A 27,119-nucleotide genomic window follows, 5' to 3' on the forward strand; every position below is an offset into this window, starting at 1 on the left:
CAAATTAATAAATACATAATCAATTTGCAATTATTAATTTAAATTAATTACTCCTAAAAAATAATAATTATATAAACTTAACATGTTTAATTTTTTCGTATATGTTTTAATTTTCATCCCCAAAATTGGACAATCATTTTATGTCAACTAATATAGTATCGGATAAATCGCATATACAGGTGCTTGACTTTCAATATGTTTTTATATATGTATATACAGTATATATATATATATATATAATATATATATATATGTATCATAATTATTATTATCATCATCAAATATAATTATGGTAATAATAATAATAATAATAATTTAATAAAAATTATTTTTTTTTAAAACAGACATTTTCGTGTAAGTGTGACTTTCAATGGGTTGTCATATTATATATACATTATTATTATTATTATATATATATCATATTGTTGTATATCATCATAGTATCAATAATTGGTAAAACTTTTTTTTATGAATGTTTTGTTTTGTTTTTGTTTTGTTTGTTTGTTTTATAATATATCTATCTGTAAAAAATAATTTAAATACATATTTTTTAATACAATGTTATTATTATTAATATTAATAGTGATAAAAAATATTATTTAATTTTAATAATAAATCAATTTATTAACTATTGTTATTATGATATAAATTTATGTATATATAAAAAAAAATCAAAATTTTTCACTATCAAAATTAGCTAAAAAAAATAATAATTATTTAATTTATTCATATATATAAAAAAAAATAATAATTGCAATGATTTTCTACATTGCCTTCAAATGTTGTCGTTTTTCTTGAAGCCGTTTGCTATACCGGGCCCGGGCTGTAGTACTAGTAGTAGTACCGTTGCCCGTCGAGTGTCTGCCCGTACTATTGTTGACAATAGCCTCGCGTACGGCTCTGGCGGCCGATTTATCCGACTGTCTGTCTTTGAGTACCCGTTTCTGATAGTTTTGAGCCATTGAATTGACTATTGAGACTAAAAAGTAGAGTATCATCGTTATGACCACCCATTCAAATATCATCGACAACCAGGAGCCATCCTAATGTAAAATTAAAATATTATTAGTAAATGTGAAATCATTATTACCGGTACTATTACTACTACTACTACTACCGGTGCTGAGGAAACACCACTTACTTTTGCCGTTTGTTTGGCTGAACCTCTGTGAAGGCTAGCCTTTTGTTTGACAAGAAACTCCCGTAACGGTTGATGTAAAAGTTGGCCAACATATGGTATATTTCTATAATAATTATCGGTAATAAACAAAAAAATTACGGTAAATATCATTTACAGATAAACAGGTAGATTATTGGCTAAACATTACACATACCGGCACTTTTCGACCAACAGTTCCAAGTAGTTCTCGTTGAAGGCGACAATAACGAACAGCTTTTGGATATGCATTTTGATTACCGCTTTGCCGATTAGGGTGGCACCGAAAAACGTCCAAAACGGTACTAGCGAGTAGCCGCAAGTAATGCCGGCCAAATCGAATAACGGGTTCGGTATGGAAGCGCAGGCCAATATGCCGAAAAATCCTACTTTAGTGACCAATCGGATCATATTGCCGCGCATACGTTGAGCAAACGATAACTGCAGGCCACGACCACCACCACCGGTAGCCGGATGGCCGTCCACTAACTGTTGGGCCAACTCGGGTTCCAGTTCGTCCTCATCTTCGCCGGCCAATCGGTGAGCTCTGGCCACGAAATACGGCGGCAGTTCACCCAAGGCTGTGCCGGCGCCCCACATGAACGCCTCCAGACGTACTTTCGACATAATGGTCCAAACGTTGATCGGTGTCGACAACACAGATCCAGAAGCTGGACATATGATTCTAATGGGTAAACAATAATAAGAGATTAGTAGTGGTAGTAGTAGTAGTAGTAGTAGTAGTAGTAGTAGTAGTAGTAGTAGTAGTCATACTCGTCGGGATAGGGAGGAGACGGAAAGTCCAACGATTCGCACTCATAAGCGGCCAAAGTTACCGACGCTATGTGCGGCCCCTATGGTTATAATACATAATAATAATTATAATTTAGAAATAATAATAAAAATAAAACTTTTTGGGGGAAAAAATAAAAACATTTTCTATATGAACTTCACAATTGACTATCAAATATATATATATATATTAATAAATCTTATATATAATTAGATAATAAAAATAATTTTTGGCAAAAATTCAATAGATATCATATATGAAATCATGTGTTATTTATAAATAAATATAAATATATAATTAAATTTCTAATTTCATTAAAATAAGTTATCAATCATTAGATCGCTATATATTGTTGTAGTAGTAATAGTAGAGTAGGTTTGATGTCATTACTATAAGATAATTAAAAAAAATAAATCTAATTTAAATTTTTTACAATACAATAGATTAGTATTTAATTTAATTAATTTATTTTTTTGACAAATTATTTTATTGTTGTTGTATTGCATTTAAAAATAATATACAGTATATAGACATACAATACAATACCCCTCAATTGGCGGTTAATATTTACGGTTAATATATACTTACAAGATATAATAGGAATGTATGCAAACCGGTGCCCAGGCCTACGGAGGACAGTATGCCCAGGCCACACCAATAGAGACACCAGATTAGTTGTTTCTGGAACTGGGTTAGCCATAGCTGATGAGGGCCGTCCAGATGATAGGCGCACAGGTAGCCGATCAACAATAGTACCGATGCTAGACAGGTTAGCGTATGACATAGTACCCTAATGGGGGAGGGGGGGGGTTAAAAACAAATTTTTAGTGATAAATTTAACAAACAATATGTACTAGGTTAGTTTAGCTAGCTTATCTAGCTAGCTAGCACTAGGAGGTGTGTAAATAATATATATATATATTCATATATGATATACCATTTGGTTAGGTTGACAATTTGATGGCTGAGCTCATGGGAGGCATAGTATAGTGTGACAAATGGGCGCCTCCACAGTACTAATGTTGATATGTCTTGCATTTATTTTTATAAAAAAAATTAATTTATTTAACTAAATATAACACTAAATTATCACTAAAATTAACGTTTAATTAAATTCAATTTTGATCCAAGGGTATTTGGGGGTTTATACCCACAAAAAAATATATTAGATAGACTGGGGGAAAATATTATAATTATTATTTATTTTTAATTTACACTAGTTATTAAATTGTACTACTGTACTGGACAATTAATTAATTAATTAATTTAAAAAAGACACTTGTGTGTTTATGTCCACATATACAGTATATATATATATTAGGTAAGGTATCTATGTGAATTATATTGATTAAATCATATATATATATTTAATACATACACATAATAATAATAATAATTTTTTGTTATATATTAATTTACACACATTTATTGTATAATAATAATAACATTGCTCAGCATAAAACACATACAGTTCATACACACATATACACACACATACATACACACATACACACATACACACACACACATACACACATACACACACATACATACATATACACACACATATACACACACATATACACACACACATACACACACACATACACACACACACACATACATACATACATACATACACACACATGATGTGACGTGTATTATATACAGTACAGTACATCCCGTTCCCGGTTTTTACATACTGTACTACTTATGTAGTCTAATATAAATTACAATTTTTTTTTTTTTAAATATTAAAACAAAAATAAGATACTAAAAAAAAGTTTGATAATTTTACATTTTTATTAAAAAAAAACATTTAGTAAACATTTTTATAAAATTTTTTTATAAAAAAACTAGATATTTAACTATTATTATTATTATTATTATTATTAATACCAAAAAAAATACCCAAACCTATCATAAACTAACTGCACACTTGTCTAATGTGTCTATCCTATCTAATGTATGACTACCGGTGCGCGCATGGCTTTCCCCTCTCCCATGTGTTTTCAACATTTAATTTTGTGTCAATACTTTAAATAAAAAAAAACATACAAAATGTTTAGATAAATATTTTTTTTATAATAAAAATAATTAATTAAACTTTTTTTTATATAAATAATTTATTAATAAAATAATGATTAAAATTAATCCAATATTAAAGTCAATAGTCATTGACTATTGTATTGAATATAATGTAAAACTTTGTCCAAAATGTTTGCTTAGGTTTTGTTTAGTGAAAAACTTTTCGATATATAAGCGGCCGTCAAGTGATTTGTGGCCACCGATTATGGCCAACAACAACAACAGCGGGAACGCCACCACCACCGCTACCGACGACGATACCGACATCAGCACTGGTCAGCACAAGTCACCGCCGATTAGCCAACTATTGTCGACCGATAGCCGCCGCAGTTGCGCCTCATGTCTGGGACTACTGGACGACCGCTACTGCAATCAATTGGTCGATAAAGTGGTCGACCATTTGACTGGTGCCGACTTTGGCCATCAGTATAAACAGTTTCAGCTGTTTGTTTCGTTGCCGGTATCGGTAACCCTACGCCATGAACTATTGATACAAAAGTTGCGACACTATCGGCAACTTATCGACGGAGGAGGAGGACATCAAAAACCACCGAAACTGCCGAAGTTGGACATCGGTGGCGATGGAGGCAATAATTGTTGGGAACCGGCCTCAGCCGCCGGCATCTATTCGGTGAAAGATATCTTTCGGGTGATACTCGTCGACGGTATTGAACGCCGACTACCTGGTCGGCCGTTTGACCCGAATTCGGTGTTTAGTATATCGCTTGATATCGGCCACGTCGACAGTGACCGCGAATGTTCGGAATTTTACGAACGAACGCCGAAATCGTTTTTCCCGAAGAAATGTCTCAAATCGACGACCAAATCGTTTCTGAATCAGTCGTCAATATTGCGAGCGTTGGCCACATTAGATGCCGACGTACTATTCAAGTGGCCACTAGTGGCCAATACAGATAGTACGGATTGTTCGCTCGAATCGATACGAGTGGCCAGCAATCCGATATATATTGCCGGCCGCTATCAAAAATACAGCCGCCATTTGTCGCAAACACCTTGGATTCTGGACGACGGCAGCCGACTGATGGACGACTCCGTACAGGACATCATCGATCGGGGCGTACGTCAGCACGTGGTCTGCGATGAACTCCGATTTAGTGCTTCGGGTCGCGAGGATGTCGATGTCCGGATGTTGGGACGCGGCCGACCGTTCATACTGGAAGTGGTCAATCCGCGAACCATTGAACTAAGCGGACAACAGTTTCTGCAGATAACCGAAACGATAAATATGGCCGAAAATACTAGTGTAACTGTACGTGACCTGCAATTAGTTAGCAAATCGGGTCTCCAGTTGCTAAAAGACGGCGAAAATGCTAAAACCAAGACCTATCGGGCCCTGTGCTGTATGAGCCGTCCCCTAAGCGACAATGATTTGGCCCTATTGGCCGCCACCGAGCCGTTTACGATTAACCAGAAGACACCGATTCGTGTACTTCATCGGCGAACACTGTCTGTACGGCCGAAAAAAATCTATAAACTCGGCGCCGAACGAGTGACCAGCGATAGCTTGTTGACAACGACCGACGACAAAGAGTTGACCGATAAGTTCGGGCCGCATTTGGACAGTATTTTCTATTTGTATTTGACTACCGAAGCCGGCACTTATGTCAAAGAGTTTGTCCATTCGGATTTCGGACGTACTGTACCGTCGTTGGCCACTTTGCTGGGCAATTGCCGTACGGATATCATACAACTCGATGTTATGGTAACTAATAATAATAATAATAATGTTTAAACTAATTAAACTTTTAATTAAGTTTCAATTATTTATTTATTTTATTTTTTTGATAAAAAAAACAATAGGAAATCAATACTGATTGGCCACCGATTGTTACCACCGATGATGATAATGAAGTGGACAATGATATGAAAATTAGTTGATTGATTGAAAAACTAATATTATTTATATTATAAATATTTTTTTTATAGTTATTTGAATTAATTATAAATGTTTATATATATATATAGTAATAATATTCATTCAATTATTAATAATAATTATATAATTTATTTGTTAATTTATAAATTATTTTTTTTATATCAATATTTGACTAAATTTTTTTTCTTCCATATAATTGATAATTATTTACATTTTTTGATTGTTTGTCATATTTATCATATTATTAATAAATAATTTTTAATTACAAATAAATTCTATGGGTTAGATTATAATTATAAATAATAAATAAATTAATTAAAAATTAATTTAGTTTAACTATTGGTAATGTATAAAATAAAAAATAAAATAAAATAATTGATTTAAAATTTATATATAATTTATTTGTTAATTTATATATAAAAATAATATATAAATTAACAAATAAATTGAAATTAATTTTAATTTTTAATTACAAATATATGTTAGATTATAATTATAAATAATTAGTTAACTAACTATTGGTAAAATGTATAAAATAAAATAAAAATAAAATTTAATTATAATTTATTTTTAAAAAAATTAAATAACATTTTAGATGTCACTGTTTGCAGCTATGTTAACCTAGTATAACAACATAAATTAGGTACTATTATATATAGTTGAATATACATTGAAAATACTAGCAATTCTATAGTTATAAAACAGTACATACAATACAGTTTGTTGGAAATCAAACCATAGAATTCCAATATTCAATACATTTTTATATCAAAAAAAAAACTATTTGATTATATTCAAAACCAAAACAATAGTAGACGAACCATAAACATATATATATTTATCATAGATTACACTTAATATATACATACAAATACAAATAGTGTGTATAATAACTATGTAACGTTAGTCTATGCTTTGTAATAACTCCGCCCCACTAAGCATTAAACACCCTAATATTGCGCGCATATATAGATGTAGTGGGCGGCCATTATTGTTTTGGTTTTGAATATAATCGAACAGTTTTTTACTATTATTTGACGCCTATATCGCACACACAACAGTTTCCAATGGGTTCAACAATAACTGTTCGCTAATAACGTGACACTAATATATCCCAAAAATATTGTTCCCCTATTTTTTCACACACTATAGTAGTCTATATTAATATACTGTACATATGTAATGCTATTTGAATGCATACATTAACTAACAAACAATTTTTTTTTAAACCCCGTCACTAGATATTTGTATCATTAGTTTTATTTGATTGATATAATAATAGAGACAATAAAAAAGTCAACCATTTATTGAACTTTTCATTTCATTTCAATAATACAATCGATATCTTTGTTGTTATCGACGGACAACTACTAGTGACCAGAAATTTTTACCGAACGGACAGACAGACGGACACACCTATCAGACGGTCAGACACACCGATTGATCAGCAACGACGTCGTCTACGGCCAGAAATCCCGAGGAGGACATAGACTCTCTCACCAATCATCGCCAAAGTAGCCGATCATCGACGGACAACAACAATACTAGACGCCCGACTAGTGACCAGAAAAATAATAATATGTCGTCGTCCTATCGAAGCGAATCGCGTATATATGTCGGTAATCTGCCGCCAGATATACGTACGAAAGATATCGAAGACTTGTTCTACAAGTTCGGTAAGATATCGTTTATTGACCTCAAGAATCGGCGCGGACCGCCGTTTGCATTCGTCGAGTTTGAGGACAATCGGTAAGCTCGGGGGTAGACCACTATTGTGTGGTCATATATCTATCGCTGGCCATCAACTGTTGACTATAATCTTGATTTTTTTTTATTCCCCGGCTCTAAACAGCGATGCCGAAGACGCGGTCCATTCGCGCGACGGCTACGACTACGACGGCTATAAACTTCGCGTAGAGTTTCCCAGAGGTAAAGAGCGCGGACCGGGCGGTGCGTTCACATCGGGCTCCAGATCGGGCGGCGGCGGCGGAGGACGTGATTTTAATCCGCGCGGACGCGGACCACCAGCTCGTCGATCGCAATACAGAGTTACTGTTTCAGGTCAGTCCGGTCGGTCAATCATTTATATACTGACTATGTTTTAACTGACTGTACATTTTTTTTTTGTTGGCGGCCACTACAGGTTTACCGCCGACTGGCAGTTGGCAGGACTTGAAGGATCATATGCGCGAAGCCGGCGACGTTTGCTATGCCGATGTCTTCAAGGATGGGACCGGTGTTGTCGAGTTTCTTCGATACGAAGACATGAAGTACGCCATCAAAAAGCTGGACGACTCACGTTTTCGATCGCATGAGGTATTTGGTGGGGAACTCATAGTCATTTGATAACTAATACTGATTTTTTTTCTCTTCAATTATCACCGACTAAAAGGGCGAAGTGGCCTACATTCGTGTCCGCGAAGACTATGGCGGCTCAAGCGGCGGTCGTTCGCGTAGCCGATCGCGTTCCTATTCGCCGCCGCGCCGTAGCCGCGGATCGCCAACCTATAGTCCGGCCCGTAATCGATCCCGATCGAGATCGCCGGCCTCCAGGTCACGGTCTAGAGATCGCGATCGTGACCATTCCGATCGTTCCCGATCCCGATCGGCTTCAAAATAATAATTACCGACTTTTTACCGCACCACCATCATACGCACCACCGAACGGCAACCACAATCACAATGAGAGGCCAATTGAGAGGGTGTGTTTTTGGTGTATGCCTGTATACACACACATAAATATATCTATACACACATACATACATACACTCTACCTCCCTGTTCAATGGGTGGGTGGGTGTGTACATACAATAATAGCCATACTCTCTATTTATCTCTCTCTCTCTCTCTCTCTCTTTCTATAACTCCTAATGTGTACCTCTAATTTGATTTCAATTTTTTTTTAATATATATATATATATTAGTATATATAGACACCATTACACCACTACTACTATTACAATACTAGAGAAATACATATTATTATTATTATTATTTTTTAATTAAAACAATTTAATTATAAAACAAAACATTTAAGTACAACAAATAGTAGTTTAAATATACACTAATTATAATTTAAATGATGATAATTTAGTAACCAATTATTTTTTGATTGTTTGTTTGTTTTTCTTATTGTTGTTTGTCTTTTAGCGTATATTTATTATTAATTATTATTAGATTATAAACACACTATATATTTATTATTTTATAAATATAAAAACAAAACAAAACAGTTTATGAATTGTTTAGTAAATTATTTATTGTTTATTATTATTATTATTAATTATTTTTGTGCTGACTTTTTGCCTCAATTTTTATTTTTTTATAATAGTATTTCATTAGATTATAACTTAATATCTAATGTTTATGTATTTAACAGTATATATATATACAGTATATGTGTGCTGTTTGTGTCCTAACCTATCTGTCCTATGATTTCGTTATTTACATTATTTTCTGTTTAGTTGTTCTGTATTATTGTTTTATTGTTATTATTTCTTCTGTATTTAATTTATTAGTTTTAAATTAACAATAATATTAAGTATTATTATTATTATTGCTTTTTTAAATAGTTATATATGTTTTTCATATTTATGTTTATTGTTTTAGTTAACAATTATATATCTATATATTGTATAACATATATCCGTATATATATTAATCTGATATTTTTTTTTGTATATCTTATTGATTTATATATATATATATCGCTCTTTAAAAAAAAATCGCGCACTCAATGACCAGTCTCTCCACACATACCATACCTGTGACCAGTGAGCTGACTGTCCATATATATCTATCTATCTCTATCTATCTATCTCTGTATCTCTCATTCTCAGGATTATTGGATGGCCATCGCCTACCAGTGATGTCCACACCATTTATAACAAAACAAAATATTTAAGAAAACAATACCAATTCTATGGGGATTGTTGTCTGTGTTTCTAATATTATTATTATTATTTATCTAATAATAATAATAAGGATAATAAGGATAATCAATAAGGAAGGACAGGGAGGATAAGGAGGAGGAGGAGGATTAAGGATAAGGAGGATTAAGAGGATAAGGAGGAGGAGGAGGATAATGATGTGTTGTGATTGAGAGGAAGTCAGGATATTTGATGCGGTATTTTTGATTTTTTGCTTTTGATTTTTTTGACACTAATTATTATTATTATTATTATTAACTATAATTATTAACAACAAAATTACTGTAATATAAATAATATTTATTTATAAAAAAAAACAGTACTTATTTTTATTTATTAAATACATTTATATACAGTATATATATATATACAGTAGTTGTCTTACAATTTTTTTTTTATAGTAATTTATTCAACGATAGGATATTGTTTAGTAATAATAATACTGTTATAGGATTGCAAAAAAATAATAATAATATTAAATTAATTACTATTTTGAGTGTTTCAATAGTTAGGGTAATTTTGACATTATTTTTATCTATTAACTAATAATACTATTGAAAATTAATTGATTTATTTTATTTTTAAAATTTTTTCTATACTTTAATTAATTAATTTTTTTTACCGTAAATAATAATAATAAGTATATCGATATTTCTATGTAATAATTATAATTATCTTATAGCCTTATTATATAATTATATTTAAAATTAATTACTATTTCATACACACATTGATTGATAAAACAACAATACATAAACTGTTTATTGGAAAAAAAATTAATAAGAAAATAATAATTTCTATGATATAATATGTAATAATATTATTAACGATTTTTAACAAACAAACAAATTATTTTTAGATTTTTTTGTTGTTGTTGTTGTTGTAAAAAAACAATTTACTTTTAAGGATTGACTTAATTAATTAATTAATTAATTTCTCTGTTATCTATCTATCTATCTATTTATATATACTATATATATATATATTATATATCTATGTGTTGTCTATCATTTTGAAGGCATCATCACTTGATGATTGGATATAATGATGACCATTGATGTTCAAACCAAAAACAAATTTATTATTAATTATTATTACTTAACCAAAAAAAAAACTTAATAATAAAGAAAAAAAACAATTTCATCAAAATATTTTTGTGTCTAAGATTTGACTTTGAAGAGGAGGAGGAGGATATATGCGGTGCATATGGAGGACAGGGATGATGTCTATCTGTGTGTGTGTTTGTGCGCTAAAACACCGTGAGATGCTTATACTGTATTAATAAGGATTGATAATAATATAAGGATCTAATAATAAGGATTAGGATCTTAATAAAGTGCCAAATTATTAGCCATATAATAGGATATATAATGCCATATAATATGTATGTACCGGGAATGCATGAGCCGCCAGCAGCAGCACCCCATACGTGTGCGCCTACCGGACAGCCAAATCACATATAGGATTATTAATAATAATAATAACAATATAGCCCCCACACCCCCTGCTGCCAATGTTAGGATCACACAAACTACTACTTGTCTGGAGCCATAGGATGTGCCATTAGGATGACTGATGAGCTAACCATAATTTTTATTTTCAATAATCAGGAGGATTAGGATTTAAAGGAACCGCAGGATTAAAAAAAAGATGATATCTCTATCTATCTCTCAAACACACACACATACACTGAGGACACACACACACACAATGAGGAGCCATCATACCTGTGCAATTAGGATTAGTGCGCTTAGGATTAGGAGATTTGTTGCCACACAATAGGATTGTTGCCATTAGAGGAGGAGGAGGAGGAGGAGGATTACAGCTGATAACAGACATTACAATAATTATTTAAACTGTTTGTGCAAACAATCCGATAAAAAACTAATTATATAACTTTGTGTGCTTTTTTTAATACAGTATATTATCTCATAATGTGAATATATATAACTTTATATATATATATGAAAATACTATGAATTTTGTGTTTGTTTGTAAATGGGAAACAATTTTTTGTTATATTGATTGATTGATTAATTAATTGATATATAAGTGTTTATTATTGTTTATATAATAATAATAATACTGTACTGTAAATTGGTATCAGTATTAATTGGTACCCACAAAAATTATATATATATATTATAATTTAATATATTTAATTGTTATCTGGATGATTATTTTTGATGGATACATAGCCAACTATAACAACCTAGGTAATATTATTTATAAATAAAGGTATTAGATGCTTGGGTAAGTATAATAATACAATATATTATTTTTTTTTTCACTGCAATATTATATCTATATATTTTATTTAAAACTACTGTATATAATATTGTTTTATTTTGTTGAATAAAATAATAAAAAAAAGTTTATCAAAAAATACTAATAGTTTTTGATAATTTAATTATAATTATTAATTTAATAAATTTTTTTTAAAAAATTTTATTCATCCATTAATGATTGCGAAAAAAACATTTTTGTTGTATAAATTTATTTATATATATAAATATAAAATTATTAATTAATTAAAATTACTTATAATTTTATTAAAAAAACACATTTGATTTTTTTTAATTTTTGATAATACAATAATTTAGTACCATTTAGTTTTAATAAAAATTATATATATATGTATATACTGTATATTTATAAAAAAAAATATTAATAATTATTTAATAAACATCGTATGATTTTTAATTTTTTTAGATAAATAAAAAAATTAGTTAAAATATATTATTACTAATTATAGATGCTAATTTTTTTTAAATTTAAAAATTTATAATAGTAGCCATATTTTTAATTAATTAATTAATATATATAATAATAATAATAATGTTAAAACAATTTGCGTCAAACAACTTAAGTGCCCGACTATTATCAGTATTATCCATATTATTATTATTATTAATAAATCAATTGACACCGATTTCGGGTCTACATTTACCGCTACTAAGTCCGCCGTCCACGTCAAACAAGGGTACCGGCCAGACATTGGGTCTGGGCAGTCAACGTCCGGTCAACAAAGACCCGATAACTGGCCAACCGTGTCGTCCGATTAGCACAGCTGACCAACCGTTGCTCGGTGTCGATATAGGAGGTTTGTTGGGCGGAGGTGGTGGTGGTGGTGGCCAAGGGTCGCAAAAAAACTTGCCACTATGCACACAGCTGGCCAAACCGGTATTCAGGCGATCCTTTAGCAATGTGACAGTAGTGGCCGGCAAGGAAGCCATATTCGACCCGTCCTATAGCGGTATACCCGTACCTTCGATCCAATATTACCGATCAGTAACGCCGATATTGGACGATGGCCAGCGTGTGTCGATTGATGCCGATAATCGGCTACACATTTTGCTGGCCAATCGTTCCGTAGATAAGGGCGTCTATACAGTAGTGGCCAAAAATAGCGTCGGTTTGTTGAAACTGTGATTTTTTCTACCAATTGATTTCATTGTATATGAAATAAATTTATATATTTATTATTATTATTATTATTTTATAAAGGCTTAGATTCAATCAACTTTGAGATCGAAGTGCTAGACGTACCCAAACCGCCCGGCGGTCCATTGGTGGCCAATAACTTGACCTATAATTCGGTAGTACTGTCGTGGACACCGCCATCGGATACGGGAGGTCTCGATATTACTGATTATCTGATTGAAAAACAAGAGTTACCAGAGTTGTCGTCGTCGTCATCCAAATTATCGGCCGAACCCCAGTGGACACGGGCAACAAAAACCGGAAAATTATCAAAAACTATTGGTCCACTGTCGACGGGACAAAGCTATCGATTTCGGGTAATTGCCGTCAATCCGATTGGTTCGTCGCCGCCGCTGGTGCTCAACGATCCGCCGATAGTACCGCGCGGTCCGCCATCGCCGCCGGTCAACGTACGCGTAGCCAATCATACGTTTGTAGCCGTAGTAAACTGGTCGCCGCCTATCCAGGATAACGGTTCGCCGATTACCAGCTATATGGTCGAGATTAGGGAACCGGCCACTGGTGGCGGCGACTGGTTGATTGGCGCACAGGTTCCCGCCGCTACACTGGCAGCTAATTTGGCCAATGTTTTCGTCAATAAAACCTACGAGTTTCGGGTGAGCGCTGTAAACCAAATTGGCAAAAGCAAACCGTCCCGGGTATGTTAAAAAATTATTATTATTATTTGAATATTATTTGTTGTTATATATAGTAATATACAGTATATTGATTTACACATTATATTTTATGATAATTTTTTTAAAAATTATTAATTAATACAATTTATTTGAGGGGAAACTAAATTATGATTAATTAGTTATTTTAGTTTATAAAAAATTAGTTAATAAATTTTCATAAAATTAACTAAAAAATTTTAGAATTATTATTATTATAATTACTAATTTATTATTATAATTAATTATTATAATTAATTATTATTTATATATTATTAAATAAAATGTTTTTTTTAATTACTTGTGTTTTGTGGTTTATTAAGAAAAAAATATAACTACTAAACAATTAATTAGTTAAAATTCATTTTAATAATAATAATACTAATTAATAATTATTTTTATAAAAGTTATTTTATTCAATGTATACACACTTACTTAGATTATAATTGTGTAATTGAAAATATTGTTATATAGTTTATTAGATATTTAGTACAAATATGAAATTGGTTAAATAGTTTTTTTTTTTAAATTAAATATTTAAAATTTATACAATATATCCCCTATGTTTATGCAAAATACAAAAACAACAAAACAAAACTACCGGTAATATAATAATAAAATATTAACAAATTTTTTGAATTAAATTTAGCAATAACAACATAAAACTAATATTAACTAATAATAATAATTTATTTAAAAAAATAATAATAATAATTAATTAAAAATAATAAGCCTGAACCATTTTTTTTTTGAACCAATAGGAGACACCGAAAATAACTATCCGGGACAATCTGAATGCGCCCAACATTGACATCAAACAAATGCGCGACACAAACGTCGACCGCGGGTCACCCGTTAGGGTATCGGCACCGGTATCGGGCAAACCCGAACCGACAGTTGAATGGCTATTCAATGGTATATCAATCAAACCTAATGATAGCGGCAATGTTCGGCTTAAGACTGAAGGCAATTCGGCCACTCTGGCCATCGAAGCGGCCGACAAACAGAATGTCGGCGTCTATACACTGGTGGCCACCAACAGTGCCGGCAACGATTTGGCCACATTCAGGTTGACCGTCAATCAACCGCCCGGCCGGCCGTCAGGTGTACTGTCGATCGAACCGAAACCGATGTCACTGGAGTTGGCCTGCAATCCGCCAGACGATAACGGCGGACGACCGATTACGGCCTATGTGTTCAACAAATTTGACAATAAAACCGGCCAATGGTTACCGCTGGCCAATGTCCAGTGTTCGAAACCCGATATCATCGGTTGCTGTTTGACTTCAATTAAAAGCCCCACCAGCGAGGATATCGGTGCCCTATACTCGGTGCAGGCCATCAACTCAGTTGGCCAATCCGAACGGTTAACTGGACGCGCGGGAACCGAACAACTGTCGGCGCCACAAAATCTGACAGCAGTTTTGGACAATAAAGGACGGGTAGTATTGCAATGGTTGCCACCGATCAATGCCGCCAAAACCAATGCCAGTAGTCCTGTTGACAGCTATTATGTTGAACTGAAACAATTACCCGACGGTCAGTGGCGTAACGCTAGCGTAGACCGTGATTCGCCAGTGGCTACCAATGCTGTCGTCGTCATCGATGTCTTGGCCAACAATAACTATACGTTTCGTGTTAGCGCTAACAATGCCAATGGTATGAGTGACCCGTCAGAGGTATGTTACCGATATTACCGATACCGTAAAACTATCGATACCATTAACTAAACATACCCCCCATTTTAAACAGCCCGCTCCCAGTGTCACCATTACTATATCCAGTGTTCCAATTATTGACCGCAAATCGGTCAGAGATTATACAGTAGACAATGGCCAGAATTTGCGTATAGAATTGCCAGTCAGCGGTACACCCGAACCGGACATCGAGTGGCTGTTCAATGGGACAGCAATCGACGCAAACCGTACGCCGAACGTTGCGCTGACTGTCGACGACAATCGAGCCGTACTGACCATTCAAAGAGCCGACAAATCGGCTAATCAGGGCGTATACGGTTTGCGGGCCAATAATACTGTAGGTACCGATTTGGTTAGCTTTCGTATTGCTGTACAGTTACCATTAGATACGCCGCCGGCCATCTGTCCACCACTCGACACCGCAAGTATAGTTGTATCCAATATAACCAGTACTGCCATACAATTGCAATGGAAACCAGTCGACTATCGGGAATACATACTGTACTATAAGGTACTATAAGGGACTAACTGTCCCATTAGAGTAACCAAATTATTCAATCAAATAAGTTTTATACTGTATATATACATCTATTAGATTGAAGAGTATAGTAAAGACTCAAAACTTTTGGACGTTTGGACAACGGTTGCCAACACTACCCAAACCGCTCACTGGCTAACTGGTCTAATATGTCATTCGACACACAAATATCGGATCAGTGTTACCGCTGGCCAGTTGTCGACGACGACGGCCACCACCACCACCACCACAATACCCCAATACAGCGATACGGCAGCGATAACCACCAACATTGCTCAACCATATCCGGTCGGCGGACCCGTAAGAGCGTCGGATATCACTGACGACAGTATTGTCTTACATTGGGAAACGGTAGCCAACGATTGCGGTTCACCCGTTATCGGCTATAAGATAGAAAAACAGATTATGGGCGACAATAGCTGGCATTTTGTTGGCCAATCGCGCAATATACTAGTGCGCGTCAAACACCTGAATCCAGACACCAAATACCGGTTCCGAGTTATGGCATTGAATATTGTCGGACCATCCGAACCGTTGATATCCGATTATATTGTCACCCAATCGACGACTACAACGACAGCACGACTACCTCCTAATAATAATGATAAGTTATTGTTGACAACAATACCGGATCCTGCTTGCGATAAACAAGACAAGGTTTCGATAACTATACCGCCAATGCCCACACCTACACAACCGACTATAACAACTACAACAACACCAGAACCGACTACTACTACTACTACAACAACACCACAACCGACTACTACTTCTACAACAACACCACAACCGACTACTACTACTACAACAACACCACAACCGACTACTACTTCTACAACAACACCACAACCGACTACTACTACTACAACAACACCACAACCGACTACTACTACAACAACAACAACAACTCCAGAACCTACTACTACTACTACAACGACAACAACACCACAACCGACTACTACAACAACAACAACACCACAACCTACTACTACTACTACTACTACAACGACAACAACACCACAACCGACTACTACAACAACAACAACACCACAACCTACTACTACTACTACTACTACAACGACAACAACACCACAACCGACTACTACAACAACAACAACACCACAACCTACTACTACTACTACAACGACAACAACACCACAACCGACTACTACAACAACAACAACACCACAACCGACTACTACTACAACAACAACTCCAGAACCGACTACTACTACTACCACTACGACAACTACATCGAAATTAATGCCACAAAAAGATAATATATTGTACTCACCATCAATACCGGCTCCTTCTTGCGATATATCAAACATTACTAAGAATGAGGTAAAGAAAGAAAGAGTCGATCATTTAAGACAACAATTATTTCAATTAACTATTTAATACAATAGTATTTATTACTAATAATTAATATTTTTTTTTAAACAATAAACAGGTAATGATTAATTGGGCGCCACTATACTGTCCGACTAACGGCACACTACCCATGGACTATGTAATTGAAAAACAATACGATGGCCGAGAGATGGATCGATGGACAAGTGTGGGTCGATTGAATAGATCGTACGTCTGGATCAACGAACTGATGGCCAGACATTTGATCCGATTTCGGGTAAAATCAGTTGATCCGTTGTCTGGCGCCGAATCTGCGCCGGTAGAAACCGATTGGGTATTTCTCAACGACAACAACAACGATTGTAAGTGTCGTCCGATAGCCGGTCCAATTGAACCGAAATATATCGGCAATAACTTGTTGGACATCAAGTGGCAAAAGTCTACCCAATCGGGTGTTCAGTATAAGGTCAGTCGGTTTAATATTTTATAACTAACTTTCAATCAATTATCTAAAATAAATAATATTAAATATTATTTAAATATATATATAGATTGAAAAGTTTAATAAACTTATCTACCGTTGGGAACAACTGTCCACAATCACTGATAATCATCTATTAGTAGGCAATTTGGACAAACACATCGACAAACTGTACCGATTGAGTGTAACCAACAATCGATGTGATTCGGTACCCGTTGAACTCAAATTGCTAACTGTACCCGAACTGTCCATCAATCAGACGGCAATAGGACCGATCAGATTACCCGAACAACCTGAGATAAGTACGTTTATTGTTGACGTACCCGACCAACATTCGGTGATCGGCATCTGGCAATCGGAGGGCACAAATGTCTTTCCAATACTACGTGATCAGAGACAGTTGGAAAGTGTGACCCGAAATATGAGTCTAGATTTTTGCAAAACACCGATTGTACAAAACAATAGTTCAATAATTATACCGCCAATGCCCACACCTACACAACCGACTACAACATCGCAACCGACTACAATACCACAACCGACTACAACAACCACAGCAACTCAAGAACCGACTACAACAACAACACCACAACCAACTACTACTACGACAACAACAACTACAACGACAACAACACCACAACCGACTACAACAGCCACAGCAACTCAAGAACCGACTACAACAACGACACCACAACCGACTACTATTACGACAACTACAACGACGACAACAACAACACCACAACCGACTACTACTACAACAACTACAACGACTACAACACCACAACCGACTACAACAACAACTACAACGACGACAACAACAACACCACAACAGACTACTACAACAACTACAACGACAACAACACCACAACCGACTACAACTACAACAACGACGACAACAACAACACCACAACCGACTACTACTACAACAACGACGACAACAACAACACCACAACCGACTACTACTACAACTACAATAACAACAACACCACAACCGACTACAACTCCTGAACCGTCTACTACTACTACGACAACTAAATCGAAATCAAGGCCACGAATAGATAAGTTATTGAAGTCATCAATACCACCAATAGATAAGATATTGTATTCACCAACAATACCGGCTCCTTCTTGCGATATAACAAACATTACTAAGAATGAGGTAAAGAAAGAAAGAAAGAGTCGATCATTTAAGACAACAATTATATAAAATTAATTATATAATAATACAACAGTATATCAATTTATGTTATTAAATAACTAATTTGTTTTTTTTTTGAAAAAAATCAATGAACAGGTAATGATTAATTGGGCGCCACTATACTGTCCGACTAACGATACACTGCCCATGGAGTATGTGATTGACAAACAATACGATGGCCGAGAAATGGATCGATGGACAAGTGTGGGTCGACTGAAAAAATCGTACGTCCGTATCAACAAACTGGTGGCCAGACATTTGATCAGATTTCGGGTAAAATCAGTTGATCCGTTATCCGGTGCCGAATCTTTGCCGGTAGAAACCGATTGGATATTTCTCAACGACAACAACAACAACGATTGTAAGTGTCGTCCGATTGACGGCATAATTGAACCGAAATATGTTGGCCACAACTCGTTGGACATCAAGTGGCAAAAGTCTACCCAACAGGGCGTCCATTATAAGGTCAGTCAACAAAAACCTAATATAATTTTGTATATAATTGTAATCAAATTAAACTTATATTTTATTAATTTGTTTAATTAATTAGATTGAAAAGTTCAATAAACTAACCTATCGTTGGGAACTACTATCGACTATCGATGACAATCATCTATTAATCGACAATTTGGACAAACAAGTGGATAGACAGTTACGATTGAGTACTACCAATAACCAGTGCGATTCGGTACCGGTTGAATTCAAGCTGCTGGCTATACCCGATCTGTCCATCAACGAAACTATTGGACCAATCGAAATGGCCGAACAACCCGATGTTCGTACCTATGTTGTCGACGTACCCGATATACAATCGGTAATCGGTATTTGGCAATCCGCGGGTACCGATGTACGACCTATACTCAGAGATCGGGAACAATTGAAGACAATGGCCCGACATCTTTGTCTAGGTTTAGATCAGTCAGCTAAGGCCAGTCCAAAAGGTGCCGACAGCGTCGGCGGTACCGAACAATTTAATTTCCAATATAATGGACCGAAAATTGCGAAACCAATCTTACCATCGATGCCTAAATCAATGGCTTTTGATTTTGAAGAGTAAACCAACAAAAAATTTAAGACAAAATTGTTTTTTTTGTATTTTTTTTACTACAATTATTAAATAATTTTGTTAAGTAATATATATATATATATAGTATAATGTTTGTTATAATATTATTTTTATTATTTATTAAATTATTATTATTATTAGATAATCTCAAAATAAAAACTAATTAATTTATTTTTAATGTTTTCAAATTGTTACCAATTATTATCGTTATTATTATTATTATTATTATCAATAGTTTTATGTATTAACATATTTGTAAAGATATTTATTTATAAAAAAAAATTATTATTCATAATTATATTAAATAAAAAAAATAATTATTGATATTTTGATTATACTATTATTTAACTGTAAATCCTAAAAACTATTAATAACTTAATAGTTAGTCATTTAAGAAAAAAATAAAATAAATTATTATTGATTGAAATCATTTTTGTATACAGTTATATTAGCAATAATTAATTATTTATAACTATAATACTAAATTATTTAAACAGATCCTAATATATTTACGATGACCTAGATAATCTATAAATAAAAAAATATATCATTGAAATGTGTGTGTGTGTGTTTTTGATTGCGAAATTACTTTTATTTTTTAATTAAATTATTATTATTAATTATTACTGAAAATAATAATAAATATTTATAACATTCAACAACAACAAAAAAAACTAGTATACAAAACACAATATAAATTCAGTTGTATTATTAAAAATTTAATTAAAAAAACATTTATATAATGTCATCATTGATAATAAGTATGTCAAACAATATACTATTATTTTTGTCGATAAATAAAAATAATAATAATAATAATATTGATAAATACAATATAACTTTATATTTATATATATTATAATATATATATATATATATATATATATATATATATTATATACTTTATAATAACTACTATAATCTAGCAATTTACAATTATCCTAAATATATAAATAAATTTATATACATGTATATAAAGTATTATTTGATATAAATAATTATTTGAGTAAATATTTTTATGTATTTAAATATAGAGTATTATAGATTTATAAGTTTGTAGATTAAATATATATATATATATATATATATATGTTTGTAGATTATAATATTTAATTTTTTATATAAACTATTTTATAATCTCTAAGTAGTTAATAATAATTATTATACAGTATATTACATACAAATAGCTTTAAAAATAATTAGATAAACATCAATACTGTAAACACTTGATATATATATAAAAATTATTTATATTATACTAAAATATTTTTATGTGTAAATACAAGTTTATTTTTAATAGATTTAGTAAATTATTATTATTATTATATCATAAAAATATTTTTATCACTTAAAATGTCTACATATACATCAAAATGGCAAATAATAAATAAATAAATAACAATAATTTTATTATTATACAAATATAATGATTGACTATTTATATATATTGACATATATTTATAAATTTATTTAAAAATATATATAAAACATTATAATTGTTTCTTAAAATTTTGTTGTTGTTGTTGTTGTAAATAAAAAAATAAATAAATAATTAATTATTTTTTTGTTTAATGGATTCATTTGCCCAATACGTTGAACACTTGAATCGTTTATCAATTTTTTATTTAGTTATAATCGTATCATTGATTGCTATATTTATTGTCATTTTGTTGCTATGGTTGGCCATTGAAATCATACACATTAGACACAGGTATTAATTATTAATTATTATTGATTAATAAAATTTTAAAAAAATATTTATATATATATAGAGAATATATACAGTTTATGGCACTTAAAAGTGTTTAAATTTGAGTATAAATATTATTTATTGTTTAACCAAGATACTTTATATAACTTATACCTAATATTATGTAAGCTAACCTTGCTTAGCGTAAAGTTAACTTGTAATATAACACAATATATTACTCAAATTTAAAACTATTTAATTGGCATTAATCTGTATATATTTGTATAATTTTAACAAAAAAATTAATAATTATTTTTTTTGGGGTCATATATATATATATATAGAAAATTAATGCAAATTGAACGACAAAAAGACAAAATGGATGGTGTGGTAGATATGCCAAAACAGGGCGTAGGGCTAGCAGTGCAGTCTATAGATAACCCACTGATGCCCAGTAGGGTAGCGACAAATAATATTAATAATAATAAAATTTTTAGTAATAATAAAAATAATAAATATAATAATCGCCGACAATTGCAACGTATGGACAGTGATATAAGTGGCGCCAGTGATGGATAAGCTTTTAGATAATAATAATAATAATAATAATAATAATAATAATAATAATAATAATAATAATAATAATAATAATAATAATAATAATAATAATAATAATAATAATAATAATAATAATAATAATAATAATAATAATAATAATAATAATAATAATAATAATAATAATAATAATAATAATAATAAAATTTTTAGTAATTATAATAATAATAATAATAAAATTTTTAGTAATTATAATAATAATAATAAAAAAAATTTTAGTAATTATAATAATACTAAAAATATATTGTCTGTAATAAATTAATTTTGTTTATAACAAACTATAATAATAATAATATAATTAAGTTATTATTATAATTATGTTTTTCAAAACCTATTATTATCATAATTATTATTAATGTACTGTATATTAAGTTTTTTATAAAAAAAATTAATAATATAGATATAAATTTATATATTAATATATACAACCCTATTGTAATTTTAAGCTATTGTAAAAGTTAGATATTATTATTATTATAATGATATTTTATTTCAATACATTAAAATTATTTATTATAATATTACCTTTTTTTTAAAAAAAATACAATAATATAATAGAAAAAATATTTTATTACATTTTTGAAATATCAATAATAATGAATTGCAATTTATTTATTAAAATAAAAAAATGTATTTTATATTAAAACTATATAAATGTCATATGATATTAATAATAATATTAATTATTAATATTATAATAATAAAAATAAAATATAATGAATAATATATATATATTATTAATTTCTATAGAAAAAATGGAAAACTATTTTAAATCTATAACTTATAAAATACATTTACATTTAATATATATATATATAAATAGTATTATGAAAATAAAATAAAATTTTAATTTAATTAATATATATATAACAATCTATATTTAATTATTATTATTATTATTATTTTGAAAAAATAGGACAAACAAATTAATTAGTACATAATTATGTTACTGTAATGTTGTTTTTTTTAAAAAAATAATAGATAAATAATTTATAGTAAATTAATGATAATTAATATTTTATAAGTACATACAGTATATGATAATTATTTTTTTCATTTACTAATTAGCAGAAAATGTTTTATTATCTACAGTAATATAAAACAATATCTATATTTTTTTACTTTATAATAATAAATAATATTTAATTAAAAATTATATAGATATTTTTTTGTTAATTATTAGTTTTATAATATATATATTATAATATTAAATTATTTTTTATTTTAGTCAAACATATGTTTTTATATAAATTATTTATATATATATATATATATATACAGTACATACTGTATAATAAATGTATTATAAAATATTTAATTTTAGCTAAAATCAATATACGGTAGTGATGTTATATAACTAACTTATATTATATATATATATATTGAACTTTAATAAACTATAATAAACCTATTTTTGAGATAATTTTAGATTAATATTAAATTTAATGTTTTTTTAAAAAAAATAAATATTTATATTTAAATATCAATTTAWAGWAGTATTATAATGAAATTATTTAACATGAGTTTAAAAATTTTTATTTTTAAAAAATACTATTTAAAAATCAATTTATTTATATAATTGACGTAAATCTTGTAATTTTTAAATAGTTAAATATATTACTTGTTTATTCAAACTACAATATATATATATATATATATATGTTGTATACAACTTTTATTAATTAAATTTAATTAAATTATTAGTTTTTTTAATAAAAAAAATTATAACTAATTAACTAATTAATTCATTATTAACGTTATGTATAAAAATAATTTATATGAAATTATTAAAACGACTTATTTATATGAAATAAATTTAATAATTAGTAATAATTATTTTTTTTATATAAAAAAATGTATATTTAGATTAGTAAACATGTTTACTAAAAAAATTTTTGATAAAAAAAACCAACAAAAAAAATATTTATGTTAAAAATGTGCAATATCATTTATTTTTTATATATATATATATATTATCATAAAATATATCAAATAACATATTGCTAGGTTATCGACTTAATTATTATTATTTATTAGAGTATAAAGTTTTAATGATATATAAATATATATATATATGTATATATATATACATTTAGTCTATTAATTAATTGATATTTTTTATAGAAATATTTATTTTACATATACTGTTATTTTCGATTAAATAAAATAAAAAACTGTTTTTTTGCCGTTTTTATAATAATTAATTTTAATTGTTATATAAAAATTGATACAAACAATAATAATAATAGTTTATAAATAAGTTAATTAATAAAGTATTAATAGATTATTATATAATAATAATAATAATATAAAAAACACATTTAATTAGATAGAAATACATTACATATAGTACTGTAGTTACAATTATTATTATAATAATTATTATAATTTATTTTAATTAAAAATTTAATAAATATTTTTTATATGATATATAATTATAAAACATGTTTTTTTTTGTTGTTGAAAATTAATTCAATTATATATTAATTCATTGATTGTTTGGATATTTATTTTATATTTATTTTTAAATTTTTTTTAATAAACAATCGTTGAATCGGTCGATATCTCTGACCGACAATCGCTAGAGTCCTCTAAGCTATGTTTGGCGCGCATCCGTTTGTTGGGTCGCTGATTGACCAACCGATCAGCACCGGTAGCCAAACCATTGTCGTCGTCGATGGTATTGTCGTCTAAATTGTTGTCACGTTTTTTGAGCGCCATTTTAATAATATCGGCCAATCTATCGGATCCTATAACCACATTACAGTCGACGCACCGGCAGCTAACCCAGGGTCGAAATAGTTTGCCTACAGTTCCTATTGATTGAAAAAAAAATCAAACAAACAATCAATCAATGAAAACAAATTGATTAAAATTTCATTAAAATTTTTTAAACAAACAAACAAAAAAAATTGATAATAATTTTACAAAATTAATTATAATTATAAAATTAATTATAATTATAAAATTAGTTTTTTTAAATTTTATTTTTAACTATTTTATTTTATTTTATATGTTTAGATTATAAATAAATTATAAATATATGACATTTAAAAAAGTAGATAAACATTTGTTAAAACATTAGACAAATATTTACACTAATAATAATAATACTAATAATTATTATTATTACAAAAATTAATTATTTATAAAACTAAAATTGAGTTTATAATTAATTTTTTATTATTATTATTTTCGTTTCAATTTATTTTATCCAATACAACAATAATCCTATTGTTGCTAAGCATACGATAGATAAAAATTGTTTGAAACTAAAAATTTTTCAATTATAGTATATATATATATATATAAATTTATATTATATATATAGGCTTTGAAGTAGTATTGATTTATTTATTATTATTTAATTTAATTTATGTAATTTTTAGGCGTGGGATGATCAAGATAGTTTATTTATTTATTTATTTTTTGAGTTTAAATAGGATCTACAAAGTTATGCTAGTTTTATATATACAGTATATATATTTAATCATATATTAGTTATCTTATATTTATATATATATATATATATATATATATAAACGACATTTTGTTAAATAACTTGAGTCTAATTGTAAATTAATATTAAATATAATTGTTTCACAATAATAATATATATATATATATATTATACTAGGTTTGTTATTTAATTAAATCTATAAACAAATATTATATTTATATTTATATATATATATTATTTTAATGTTAAACTAAAATATAAATTTATATATTAATATAACCTCAATTAAATTATTATTAGCATTTTGTTGTAGTTTATATAATATAGTAATATAGTATTTACTGTTAAATTTATATTATTTTTATATTATTATAAAATCTAAATTATATTATTATAAAATCTAAATTATATAATTATATGATATATCATATTAATTGATTATCATTGATTGCAGTTTATTATTATTATTTTTTAAAAAATATTGTAAATTAACAATTTCATAATTTATTGCTACATATATAAATAATATATAATTTCTATGCAATAATAATTAATAATTTTTTTTATATTTCAAAATTATCATTAAAACTACTACTACTGTAATTAACTTTATTATTATTATTAATAGATTTCTAAAAGTTAATAATAATATTATTATTTAGTTATAATGAATATTAATTTATTGTCAATTATTTAATTTTATTCAACTATATATATATATTGGAAAACAAACTAAAAATACATTAATAATAAACTAAAAATACATTATTATTATAGATTTCACACAAATACATGTATATATTTAAAAAATATTATAATGTATCTAAAAATAATATATATAATAAAACTATTGCAATAATAATGATTTTATTATTGTATAATAAAATTATTATCTTAATAGTAATAATTATATAAAAAAAATATTTATCTAGGTTAGAAATTATTAGTATAATTATAAATTATTTTTAAAATTATTATTAATATTAGAAATAAAATAAATA

At 29.2% G+C, this 27,119-nt stretch overlaps 4 protein-coding genes across 5 annotated transcripts; 3 read left to right on the plus strand and 1 right to left on the minus strand.

Annotated features, from left to right (window-relative positions):
• Window positions 1-764: 764 nt before the first annotated feature.
• Window positions 765-3,246, minus strand: LOC128957060 (vacuole membrane protein 1-like). Its single transcript, XM_054302780.1, has 6 exons — window positions 2,887-3,246; window positions 2,538-2,739; window positions 1,931-2,010; window positions 1,335-1,841; window positions 1,142-1,244; window positions 765-1,043 (listed from the first exon to the last, which is right to left on the minus strand). Exons 1-6 carry the CDS (start codon window positions 2,985-2,987, stop codon window positions 765-767), a joined length of 1,272 nt encoding a protein of 423 aa, XP_054158755.1. The 5' UTR covers window positions 2,988-3,246.
• Window positions 3,247-4,125: 879 nt separating this feature from the next.
• LOC128957071 (tRNA pseudouridine synthase Pus10-like) lies at window positions 4,126-5,936 on the plus strand. Its single transcript, XM_054302790.1, has 2 exons — window positions 4,126-5,760; window positions 5,859-5,936. The coding sequence occupies exons 1-2, from the start codon at window positions 4,243-4,245 to the stop codon at window positions 5,934-5,936; spliced, it is 1,596 nt and encodes a 531-aa protein (XP_054158765.1). The 5' UTR covers window positions 4,126-4,242.
• A 1,259-nt stretch (window positions 5,937-7,195) lies between these two features.
• LOC128956076 (serine/arginine-rich splicing factor 1B-like) lies at window positions 7,196-10,902 on the plus strand. 2 transcript variants are annotated; one of them, XR_008484503.1, is made up of 5 exons: window positions 7,196-7,683; window positions 7,787-7,995; window positions 8,078-8,250; window positions 8,327-8,636; window positions 10,882-10,902. XR_008484503.1 is itself a non-coding variant. In XM_054301762.1 (4 exons), exons 1-4 carry the CDS (start codon window positions 7,514-7,516, stop codon window positions 8,552-8,554), a joined length of 780 nt encoding a protein of 259 aa, XP_054157737.1. In that variant the 5' UTR covers window positions 7,196-7,513; the 3' UTR covers window positions 8,555-8,868. The 2 variants fall into 2 exon arrangements, 1 of the variants encoding a protein (XP_054157737.1); XM_054301762.1 differs by lacking the exon at window positions 10,882-10,902 and having other exon boundaries at window positions 8,327-8,868.
• Window positions 10,903-12,727: 1,825 nt separating this feature from the next.
• LOC128954499 (mucin-3A-like) lies at window positions 12,728-20,388 on the plus strand. Its single transcript, XM_054300088.1, has 9 exons — window positions 12,728-13,278; window positions 13,371-14,005; window positions 14,782-15,699; window positions 15,773-16,228; window positions 16,313-17,599; window positions 17,709-18,074; window positions 18,160-19,248; window positions 19,384-19,752; window positions 19,838-20,388. The coding sequence occupies exons 2-9, from the start codon at window positions 13,841-13,843 to the stop codon at window positions 20,342-20,344; spliced, it is 5,157 nt and encodes a 1,718-aa protein (XP_054156063.1). The 5' UTR covers window positions 12,728-13,278; window positions 13,371-13,840; the 3' UTR covers window positions 20,345-20,388.
• The last annotated feature ends 6,731 nt before the right edge of the window (window positions 20,389-27,119 follow it).

The sequence above is a fragment of the Oppia nitens genome, unplaced genomic scaffold (genome assembly GCF_028296485.1).
Source record: "Oppia nitens isolate AA-2021 unplaced genomic scaffold, nextdenovo-longstitch-racon4-pilon3 scaffold12_pilon_pilon_pilon, whole genome shotgun sequence".
Classification (NCBI taxonomy): domain Eukaryota; kingdom Metazoa; phylum Arthropoda; class Arachnida; order Sarcoptiformes; family Oppiidae; genus Oppia; species Oppia nitens.